We start from the raw sequence: 12,207 nt of genomic DNA, 5'->3' as shown, positions 1-12,207 counted from the left end.
GAGGGCACACTACCTCGGTTTGCGCCACAGTGCACTTTTAACTGGGTATGTCGGGCGCCGACCAGGGCAGCGCAGCCCATAACGGGGAATGCTCTGTTCTCAGACCAGGCACGTATAACAACGCATTAGCGAAAGGGGGGCTTGCTGTTTAAAGCCGCTGGTCCATATATCCCGTTTCCCATTTGACCAGTTATTGCATTTGAAGGAGGGGGAGTGAAGGGACCCACCTGCCCTCCTGGCATGATCCGTAATACAGAAGGAGCCGGACTGGCATCTGCAGCCTCTTCTATAATGTCAAAATGCCCCAGAGGCACACGAAGCAGGCAAAAAGGCCTGCTGCTCCCTCTGGGCCCTTTTTGTAATATGGCCTCTGGACTGCTGAGCCATAATGTAACTAAGATGTGCCTGTGGAAAATAACATCTATTCTTCCTTTCCTTATACAGACCCAGAAATACCAACCGACGGCAACCATTTCCACAGACCTCATCTGAAGACAAACCTCTCCAAAAACATCATCCTATAACATCAAACACACAACGGGTGATGGGGAGATGCTTGCTCAGGGTAGCGTTCCAATCCATCGTTCTTTTGCCCACCATGCCACCTCAGATTTGACCCAGCTATCAGCAAATCAGTCTTGGACCTGCACCAGGGCTACACCCACCGAAGAGTCCCAATCAAGATGAAACCCTTCCTGGGTTGCTTGTGTTCCTTTTCGGAGAGGACCTGTCTTAGTTTGGGCTGGACTGTTCCTACTGGAGCAGGGTCAGCACTGATTTGCATATCGTTGGGTCTAATCTGAGGTGGCATGGTGTGCAAAAGAACGATCAGTTGAAATGCTACCCAAGCAATTGCCAGTGGTTAAACTTAGTGCAAGCATCCTCCCATCACCTCTTGTATTTTTGATCATCCTATGACAGACATCCCCAAAGGCAACATCCATAAAATCACTCTCCCAATGCACCATCTTTAGGCAACCGTTCACACCAAACCCCACCAGAGCTCATTCAGATGGAGCAGCCTACTTTTTATAATGATTCTAGTTCTGCTGCTGCTGCTGTACTCCACAAGGCTGAATGAATGAGAGGGGTGTCTATGGCCAGTCATGCCTTTCCTTCCACCACACTACACTTCCTGCATCTTTTTCTCACTGTCAATTTATGTTTATTCTCTGTCTCCCTTTGTTGTGGTTTTTCAATTTTTCACTTCTTCCTCCCTTCTCTCTTTTCTGCCCTCCTCTCTCTTGCTCTGAGACAAAGCTTGATGCTAAAAAATAAATTACAGACCTAAAAAATGACTGATATTGCCCTCCGCATGCAATCACCTAATAAATTAAGCACCGATTTGGGAACAGGACGGAGGCGCGGTGTCACAGTAAACAAACTTCTGAGGACACAGCAAACTTATAGTGTATGTGCAAACCCCTAAAATGTAAGACATAGAGAGGACTTCAATACTCACCTCTGGCCAAAAATTCTGTTTAAACTTCTCTTTCTGTACCGTGGGGCAGGTGTCCAAGGCGCCCATGTGGGTTTTCTGGTCAGTCACTTGCAGGAACTTCTTTTCTGTAAATCAGAAGAGCAGCCATAATGGACACCAGCCAGTCTTCCTCTCCACTACCCCATAAGAGAGAGGAATATTCAAAAGTGGATCAGAGAGTGTATGTGGGGAGCATGTTAAAGAGGCCTAGCGAGGATCAGGTAAGAGACACACAGGGGATGGACATCCATAATAACAGGTCCAGTTGAACCAAGTCAGTGATGGGACCTGGGAGTGGGAAAACACACAACCACATTAAAATGTTTGTGAGAAAATGTAACATACACAGCACTGCCAAGGAGGTGGAAATCATACACAGCAATATGAAAAGATAAGTGGGTTACAGACGGAAATACATAGCTATAAAAAGGACAAAAGAGGCAGAAAGGGACACTTGGTCATAAAAATATGCAGACACACAAACAGCAATTTTTAAGGGTCCAATTAGGAGGGAAATTTAGAAATACCTTTTAAAGGGCCAAAGACCAATCCAGCTGATGGGGGCATACAGAAATAAATGTTCTAGTTGCCACGGCGACATACACAGATTTGCTAAGTGGATTTGGGGAGGGGGCCATACCCAAGGCTTTATGGCGGAGAGTAGAGCATTCTGTTATTTTACATAGGAAGTGGGCACTTGGAACGTGGTCATTAATGTTAAACAGGGGAGGGGGTCAGTGTCACGTACACAACAATGAAAAGGAGAGGGGTACAACACACAGCCATATTAAAGAGGCTTGGATACCATACATGAACATATTAAGAGGTCATGAAAGAGGAGACAATACACTGTCACATAAACAGGTCTCTGACGAAACATACTCAGCACAATTAAGGTGGTCTAAAGTGAAAATGCAGATAAATATCTATAAGGGCAGGTTAACTATACATAGGCGCACCCTGCTGACCAAGGGAACACATGTTAAAAGGGCCACCATGAGCAAGATAACGCTAAGTCCTCTGGGAACCTTCCACTTTTTCATCCAGATTTTAACCCAAATGTGGTATACCGCCCCGTTTTGGTCAAGATATTTATTTAGCTGGGGCCCTGAAAGTTTATGGCTGGTGAGGAATTCAAGTTCCAACACCAGTGGACGTGCCAGAGACTGAACTCGAGACCTCCTCGCTCCCCCGAGACATTTCCCAGAGTCTTTAGCCAGAAAGCCTCAATCTCTTCTCAAAGGGCTGCACAGGCTTGCAGGGACCAACACTCAAAGCATTTTTGTGACTGTGATCAGTGGTTCTGTAGAAATGGCCTTCAGACACCCTAACCCTATCCAATCACACTCTTGGGACACCATGACCCTTGGTCCATTTAAAAATGCCAATTGTAGCCACCCATTTCCGAGAAACATGGCTGTGCATGTAGTCAGGATCCCTCTATGCACAAGCTTCCAGTGGTCTGGTGGCACACACAAAAAAGGCATCCATGGCTGAGCACTTTGGAGTTACTGTCCCCTTTATCTATCCGCTAAGCCCCATTGACAACTATGAACTGAGGTGGACTCGGGTACAATGGCAGGCACTCTGAAAACTTTGACTGAATCAGCCAAAGTGCCCAGACGACCCCCCCCCCCCCCCCCCCAAACAGCATGGTATTACACCAGTTTAGTGGATTTAACCCAGCAATAGCAGTCAAATCTGCAGAGCTACCTCCTTGTGCTCCCAAAGCTTGCGTGCCAGATCTGTCTGGCAATCACAGATGCCTTATGATTCCTCACTGACCGCGTGGTGGGAAACCCAGTATCAGAGGAACACATCTGAGTGCCATGAAGCTGCCCCCACAACTTAACATTGTCCCTAAAAAATACAGCAATGTCTGAAATGAGGCACAGGACAATGTTCTACTACCAATGCTGTCATAGATCAATTAACAATAGTTGTGATGTGGTTTGTGGCAATGGTTGCCATCATATAGCGTCAACCCTTTGGATCTTACAGGTTCTTTTGGGGTGGGGATTTTATAGAATCTTTAGTGGAAGAATAATTATTACATTTCTAAAGAGGCAGATCCTGGGATGTTTTCAGACCCTACAAATTGTGGCCATGTATTGTTACAGACACAATATAGATGACTTCTCCAGATCCCACATAATAAAACTTTTGAGGGGGGATGAAAGTGACATGATAGAGCGTGAGCTATAGTCTTCTTTTTATGGCAGAATGCTTACCTCGGAAATCGAACTCAAAAGTGTCCCCCAGAGAGCGGTGCAGGAAGTACAAGCTTCCCAGAGCCTGCGGGTAAAACAGGGAGAGAATAAGGAAAAGTATCAATAAAGAGGCTACTACAGTGTGATAGAAAACACAACCCCAGAACAAAAATGGACAAACACCAATCTCATTCCACTCCAGAGATAACAAAACCAAAGACAAAACCCTATCCACAAAGTTAACAAAGATACCAGCCAACAAAGACTCCAGAGGCCACTTCCTTCCTCAAGAACAAAGATAACGCCATCACCAAAGATGGCAAGAACTACTACCGCCCATAGGGAGATTAGAAATAAAGGGATATACCCTGCTTGAGGAAGACCAATGAGGGATCCTGTCAATAAAGCCAACCAGGAAATCAATCTTCAAAGCTGATGAGAGAGAAAAACTGCCACCAGAGCTAAAGAGGATCCTTCCAAATCCCGACATGGAGCTCTGTACTTATGTGGATTGAAGACCCCTGCCCATAAGAACAAGCAGCAGTCTATCCCTTAAGCTTGGGCGGACTACTCCGTCTCTTCCCAATAATGTTGCATAGGCCCCTGTACCAGCCGGCACAGGGGCAGCTGTACCAGCCGCAAGGTCAATGAGTTGCCCTGCTTTCAAGACTAGTGAGAACCCCTCCTCTCCAGGGCCTGCAGTGGGCCTGGTCGCCAAAGACAGCAAGATCCCACACTCAATAGAGAAACCTTCTTCAAAGGATAACGAGGGCTCAGCTCACAAGGATGACTAAGACTTCTGCCCCCAAGATACTGAATCTCAAGGCAGGGAAAACATTCTATTCCAAGACCGCTTTCCCCAATGTCAACAAAGGTCCCTCCCACAAGACCAGAGAGGACCCATTCACACTAGGCCAGGCTTAAGTTCTGACTCCAAGGCTGGCAAGAGCCCCACACAAGAGACGTTGACAGTCCAGTGACCAAGTTAAAGATTATAGGTCATCAAAGAAGTGCCAGTAACATTACAGGTAGTAGATAATTAAAAGCCTTCAGAAATTAAGTTTTAAAACAAGGAGTATGATGAAGGTAATGCTTTAGGCAAATGGTCTGTCAGTTGGAGGGACTATGGAAGTCTTCAGGAATAATGATTAAAAGTAAGGTTCATCAAACGTTTACAGAAAAAAACTATTAAAGCTTGATAGTCATCGGAAAGTGTTGATGCGCATCAGAGGTGTTCAGGAGTGTGTGTTTAGGATTAGACATGAGAGGTCTACAGGAATGCAGGTTAAATGCTGAGTTCATCAAATGTTTAAAAAATGAGGGAAAGGTCAGAAATACTCAGAAGACGCCAGAATAAAGGTCAAATGATGGGGATCTTCAGAGGCTCCACAATAATGGCTTAAATGTGTTGGATCATCAAACGTATGTGGGCACAGCGGTTAAAGTTCATATTGCTAAGCTCAATGTTAGCCTAGGGAACGAATGTCCTTAGCTTTCTTAGCTAGAAGGTAATTGATCATCAACGGATTCCAACACAAGTAGAAGGTCTTTCCTAACCTTTGCCGCCTACGCTGAGGGCTCTGCCCCCTTGCATGGCTCTCCCAGACTTGATACTGCGACTAAACACTGAACAAAGTATTCCGGTTGGTTGCCAACAGGATAATGTACTTACAGGAAGAGAGGTACTCTATTCTCTCCACACTCTGTGTTATGGAGGCAGCATTGCAGAGAATCTCTTCCTAGAGCACAAGCTGGTGTAAACTGAGTAAACCTGGAGAGATATGCACAGTGTTTAATCTGGTTGTTTTGCAACCTTTGGGGTTGTTCTAGACAGTGAGCGGGCAGACTCGGGTAGAACCTGATAATGGAGTTTACTCTCAAAAGCACCAAGGGTATCATTGCCTGGATCTTCTATGGGAAGTTCAGGATGATAAACAGCCTTCGAAATAGGCCTATGTGAAAAAAGCTGTGCTTGGCCACAGTGACATATTGTGATACACAGGAAAGAACTGTATCACAAGAGGAATGACAAAACTGTCAAGTGGAGATAAAGGGGAGGTGCACTCCCACTGGATGATAAGTGACATGTTAGGGACATTACATAACTGTTCAGTGCAGCTATGTGAGGCAATGCCGTTCACATGAGGGGTAGTGATGTCGCATGAGACAAAATTGATAACTGCACAAATGATCTAAATGGAACTGTGTACATCTAGGGGAGCAGAAGTAATGTCATATTAGGAAAATAACGCAGCTGTTCACAGTAGCTACAGGAGGCGGTGCATACGCTGGGGAAAAGGCGATGTCATGTGAAAAATCACAAAACTGTAAAATGAGGAAAAGGGGATGCACTTCTTGTGCCTACCAACAAGGTGAAAACCCTTTGCTTCTGGTTTGATGCCACCCTGTCCATGAAGCCACAGGCGGCTAAAGCAGCCTCCACATGTATGGCCATTTTGAAATATCTATAAATGATCCTGTGGCTATTTACAGTTCTCAAAGTCATGATACTTTCTTGGTTAGACTATGACAATATCTTGTACCTGGGGGCAGATAAGGCCGTGATAAGACGCATCCAGGCGGCTCAGAACCCTGCCGCTAGGCTCCTGTTCCATCTCCCCACACACCTTTCTGCATTGAGCCTCCTCCACAACCTTCACCGGCTCTCAGTGGACAAATGAATCACTTTCGAAGCCCTCTGTTTTATGCACAAAATCAGTTCACAATAAGCACCACAAAACCTCAAAAATTGATGGCCCCCTTCCTCCCCTCCCATACCCTGTATTCGAGCAACCGTTCTCTCTTCACAGTCCCTAGAATCAGACGGACCCGGATGTGTGGTCGCTCCTTTTCTTCTTTGGGCCCTCAGCTATGGGATACTCTCTCCGAGTCTCTAAGGAGGTGTGCATTCTTATCCAACTTTCGCATGGAACTGAAAACTTGGTTATTTTGGCTCTTTTTCAAAGTTGTTCCCGCTGTCCGGAAAGTGGTGGGAAACCCTTGGGATAGTCATGGGGTCTACACAAAATAATAATTATTATTATAATAATAATTATGTCACACATGGAAATTAAGTGTATATATAGTTGAGAGCAAAGCTTGTTTAGGGGGCTAGGAGCAAACTAGTACTTAATACAGTGCCCAAAGCTGGTGTGTACTAAACTGACCTGAAATCACCATAGCTCACTATAGCTCATGGGAAGACGATGCATAGAATGCAAAGGTACTGTTGGATGAAAGTTGTGCACAGCTGCCCTACCCGTGCTTTCCCTGTGTTATTCCTACAGGGAGCTCATCAAGCGTGCAAACCCACTTGGGACGCTTCATGATGTTTTGGTTTGGTTGACATCAGAGCTATCGTCTTATTTAAGGTGAGCTTATAAATCTAAGTGAAAGTGATTACCGTGATCTCAACTCCGGCTATGTGGTGACAGACAGTGATGGCAGCAAGACTATGGTCCGGGGTACAGGCCTTTTTACCTGGACCACTGAGGAAAAACCTCCTACCAACTCCAGCTAGTAATGGCTGATCCACCACACAACTTTGGCATCTTGCCTTCCTTGCAACTGGGACCTGTAGATAACATAAGATGGTGCAGTCCATATGTACCTTGTGTTTGTGTGCTGCACAAAATGCAGTCCCTCTTGCGTTTGAAATTCTGATGTCAATGTCAGACATCCCATCGTGCACATATACCTTTCCTGATATCCCCATCCCCTCAGATATATGTGTACCTGGCGATGGGAAGGTTTACAACGCATTCCCTTTTGCAGTGTTGGTCATCCATCTCCCATTTCCCCATTTACTGTATTGTGGCCATCCACCGCCCTTAAAGATGAGGAAGTAAGTCTCAGTCAGAGTTCAATACTGTTCAAAGCTGGATGCCGAGAGAACTTTCAGAGCTGGAACTTGGTCTGTCCGAGGTATGGGCTACTAGTTCCTGAAGCCATAATGTAATCACACAAGGGGAACATGTGCTAAACAGGTGCCCACGAGAAGCATCCACAGTCTCGGGAGGAAAAGCCTTAAGCATAAAAATCCTCTTTGCAGGATAAAGGACTCCAGAATGTAGAATGGAGGATTCCAGGATTCGGGAAAAGAATTCCAGAATAATCACTTCCAAGCAGGCGCGGTGCGTCCATTGGGGCGTTGGGACGTTGCCCCCCCACCCCCCCCCCCCGCCCGCAGCTCCCTCCTCGGTGTCTCTGAACTTAGTTAACTTAAGTTCAGAGACGCCGAGGGTGGGGAGAACTGACAATGCATGTCAGTCAGCATGACGTCGGACCGTGGGCGGTCCGGCGTCATGTTGACTGACATGCATTGTCAGACAAGCCATGGAAAGGCAGCACAAGTGCGCATGAGTGGGCATGGAGAGTAATTTTTAGCCCGTGCCCAGTCATGCGTACTTGTGTTTTTACTGCCTTGCGCATGCCCATTAGGAGCCCCTCGGTCTCCTAATGGGCAGGCGGAGAGCGTGGCGTAAGCTGGGCCCTCAGCCAATCCTGGCGCTGCAGCAGCGCCAGGATTGGCTGAGGGGTTGCCACACCAGTGCTGACGTTGTGACGTGGTGTTCCAGTTTGAAGGTGGCAGAGGCGCCAACGCGGACGGCGGACCAGGAGCAGAGGCGGTCAGGGAAGTTTATCTTTTCATTTTATTCACTTCTCCCGCTGCTGGTGGTAGGTTTGGGGCGGTGTTTAGTGTTAGGTGGTAGGGTTGGGGTGGTGTTTAGGGTTGAAATTTGCTAGGGTTCCCGGAGTCTAGGGCTCAGGGCCCGATTCAGGTTCGTGCATAATGGTGGTGTTTTTGTGGGTTTGCGGGGGGCTTGTGTTTGGGTGAAAAGTCGTACCCCTTCCAGTGGATGGATTTGTGTAATTCTTGCTGCGATTCTTTGGAATGGCTGGAACTAGTGTCCCAGTGAGTTTGAAGATGATCGAAGTAGTGGAAGTGTGATGTTATCCAATGGGCGGTGTTGGGGTGGTGGAGAAGTGGTTTTTAGGGGGTTCCAGTTGATCGACAGGAACGGGGCTGCTGTGAGTGGTGGGGAGGGGGAATTCATGGGTGTGCAGGAAGTTTGGGAGGAATCGATCGATGGGAAGGGTGTTTTTTGGCAAAGTCGAGGAAGGGAAAGAGCTGCCATAGGAGCCCGTGTTAAACGTGAGTTTTGCATGTTTTTGGGGTCCGATTGTAGGGTGTTGCAGGTGGTTCCGAGTGGATTTGCTTAGCTGGGATCAGAGTTGGGACGGTCTAATTTTGATTGCAAGTGTTTTGAAGAAAATCCATGGAGGGGAAGGTGTGTTTTGGGCCTAGTTTCAGAGTGCGTTTTGACGTGACTTTATGCCTTTGGGAGCTGGCGGTAATGCACATGTTTGGGATGTTAATTTAGGGTGTTCTGGCTTGGCAGCTTTATCTCCCACCTTTGCGCCGAAGTGGTAAGCTAGCGTCCAGGTTATGTTACGGGGCACTCCTCCAGCACTTTTATGCCCCGCCATTTTCAAATGTCACCAGCCGCCCCTGCTTCCAAGCACAAGAAACAGTAACCAGGAGTTGGTGAAACAAACTAAAAGAGATAGTACCACAGGCGAAGCCGGTGAATGGGCTTGGGTGCATAGCATAAGGGTTTTCTAGAGGTGCCAGTACCTTGGCAGCTGCCCGTCAAAGTTGTCCTAGCTTTGAGATCTCTCTGTGTTGTCTAAAAAAGAGCTGGAACAAAGTTTTTAGCAAATACTTCTCGGGCAATAGAACATGCCACAGAACCTGACACCTGAAGTTTATGACCTCCAGTCCTGAAGAGACACCTCAGGAAGTGCGGTGTATGATGCAGTGTTCTGAATTTCACTTACAAGTTACAGGTTTCAAGTAACCTAGCTTGGTAATGCATTTATGGTGCGCTCCATAGAATGTTCTAGTGCCCACTGGAGGCTGTGGCGGGAGGGCAGAGGTCACCTTGGCTACAAACTGGAGAGCATGGTGAGTTTAACTTCCTGTAGCAAAGCATCTTAGAGTGTTATCTAGGTTACAAAAGGCAATAACAAGTTAAAGCATCTGTCTCCATTAGGGGCACCACTGCACCAAAATCCCTCAATCTCGAGGCCTCTAGGGTGTGTCTCGAAAGTTCGCTTGGAGATGAAAACTGCTGAAATACTCCAGAAGAGAGTGCAGCAAATTAGGTCCAGTTAAGTAAAAGCAACAAGATGATGACACAAATAGGAAGGGGTCTGCTCACAATCTACCTCTATTGACACCACCAAACCACTGACATCTGATTGTTGATTCCGGACTACTCTTGATTATTGGTTCCACTTCTCTGACTCCACTGATTGCGGACTCCTCTCTCCTCATTCCACTGATCCTGACTCCTCTCCTCATTCCACTAATCCTGACTCCTCTCTCCTGACTCCACTGATCCCGACTCCACTGATCCCGACTCCACTGATCCCGACTCCACTGATCCCGACTCCACTGATCCCGACTCCACTGATCCCGACTCCACTGATCCCGACTCCACTGATCCCGACTCCACTGATCCTGACTCAATTAACTCCACTGAGCCTGACTCCTCTCTCCTGACTCCACTGATCCGGACCCCTCTCTCCTCACTCCACTGATCCTGACTCCTCTCTCCTCACTCCACTGATCCTGACTCCTCTCTCCTGACTCCACTGATCCTGACTCCGCTCTCCTGACTCAATGAACTCCACTGATCCTGAATCCTCTCTCCTCACTCAATTGACTCCACTGATAGCTGACTCTTTCTCCACCGATCCTCTCTCCACTGATCCTGACTCCTCTCTCCTAACTCCACTGATCCTGACTCCACTGATCCTGACTCCACTGATCCTGACTCCACTGATCCTGACTCCACTGATCCTGACTCCACTGATCCTGACTCCACTGATCCTGACTCCATTGATCCTGACTCAATGAACTCCACTGCTCCAGACTCCTCTCTCATTTGACTCCACAGATAGTAGACTCCTTTATCCACCGGTCCTCTCTCCACTGATCCGGACTCCTCTCTCCTGACTCAATTGACTTCACTGTTCCGGACTCCTCTCTCCTGACTCCACTGATCCTGACTCCTCTCTCCTGACTCCACTGATCCTGACTCCTCTCTCCTGACTCCACTGATCCAGACTCCTCTCTCCTGACTCCACTGATCCAGACTCCTCTCTCCTGACTCCACTGATCCAGACTCCTCTCTCCTGACTCCACTGATCCAGACTCCTCTCTCCTGACTCAAGGAACTTCACTGTTCCGGACTCCTCTCTCCTGACTCCACTGATCCTGACTCCTCTCTCCTGACTCCACTGATCCGGACTCCTCTCTCCTGCCTCCACTGATCCGGACTGCTCTCTCCTGACTCCACTGATCCGGACTCCTCTCTCCTGACTCCACTGATCCGGACTCCTCTCTCCTGACTCCACTGATCCGGACTCCTCTCTCCTGACTCCACTGATCCAGACTCCTCTCTCCTGACTCCACTGATCCAGACTCCTCTCTCCTGACTCCACTGATCCAGACTCCTCTCTCCTGACTCAAGGAACTTCACTGTTCCGGACTCCTCTCTCCTGACTCCACTGATCCTGACTCCTCTCTCCTGACTCCACTGATCCGGACTCCTCTCTCCTGCCTCCACTGATCCGGACTCCTCTCTCCTGACTCCACTGATCCGGACTCCTCTCTCCTGACTCCACTGATCCGGACTCCTCTCTCCTGACTCAAGGAACTTCACTGTTCCGGACTCCTCTCTCCTGAATCCACTGATCCCCGACTCCTCTCTCCTGACTCCACTGATCCAGACTCCTCTCTCCTGACTCAAGGAACTTCACTGATCCTGACTCCTCTCTCCTGCCTCCACTGATCCTGACTCCTCTCTCCTGCCTCCACTGATCCTGACTCCTCTCTTCTGACTTAATGAACTCAATTGTTTTCTAGTTGCTCTGTGCTTAAATCTGTTTTGTCAATTCCTGACTCTGACTCCTAGTTTCACGGATTACTGGCAGAGTCTCCTGAATACACTTCTATGGATCCCGACTCCACTAATCCCGACTCCACTGATCCTGACTCCACTGATCCCGACTCCACTGATCCCGACTCCACTGATCCTGACTCAATGAACTCCACTGATCCTGACTCCTCTCTCCTGACTCCACTGATCCGGACTCCTCTCTCCTCACTCCACTGATCCTGACTCCTCTCTCCTGACTCCACTGATCCTGACTCCGCTCTCCTGACTCAATGAACTCCACTGATCCTGAATCCTCTCTCCTCACTCAATTGACTCCACAGATAGCTGACTCCTTTCTCCACCGATCCTTTCTCCACTGATCCTGACTCCTCTCTCCTAACTCCACTGATCCTGACTCCACTGATCCTGACTCCACTGATCCTGACTCCACTGATCCTGACTCCATTGATCCTGACTCCATTGATCCTGACTCAATCAATCAATCAATCAATCAATCGCATTTATAAAGCGCGCTACTCACCCATCAAGGGTCTCAAGGCGCTGGGGG

At 47.9% G+C, this 12,207-nt stretch overlaps 1 protein-coding gene across 2 annotated transcripts in view; it reads right to left on the bottom strand.

Annotated features, from left to right (window-relative positions):
* LOC146785184 (inositol polyphosphate-5-phosphatase A-like) overlaps positions 1-12,207 on the bottom strand; it is a 342,688-nt gene that overhangs the window by 151,623 nt on the left and 178,858 nt on the right. For both annotated transcript variants that reach the window (XM_085634048.1, XM_085634049.1), the window contains exons 5-6: positions 3,712-3,775; positions 1,463-1,566 (exon numbers count right to left, since the gene is read on the bottom strand). In XM_085634048.1, coding sequence (XP_085490174.1) covers positions 1,463-1,566; positions 3,712-3,775 — 168 coding nt within the window. The remainder of the gene's footprint in view (positions 1-1,462; positions 1,567-3,711; positions 3,776-12,207) is intronic.

The sequence above is a fragment of the Triturus cristatus genome, chromosome 11 (genome assembly GCF_964204655.1).
Source record: "Triturus cristatus chromosome 11, aTriCri1.1, whole genome shotgun sequence".
NCBI classification, from domain to species: domain Eukaryota; kingdom Metazoa; phylum Chordata; class Amphibia; order Caudata; family Salamandridae; genus Triturus; species Triturus cristatus.
This window is presented reverse-complemented; position numbering and strand designations above follow the sequence as displayed.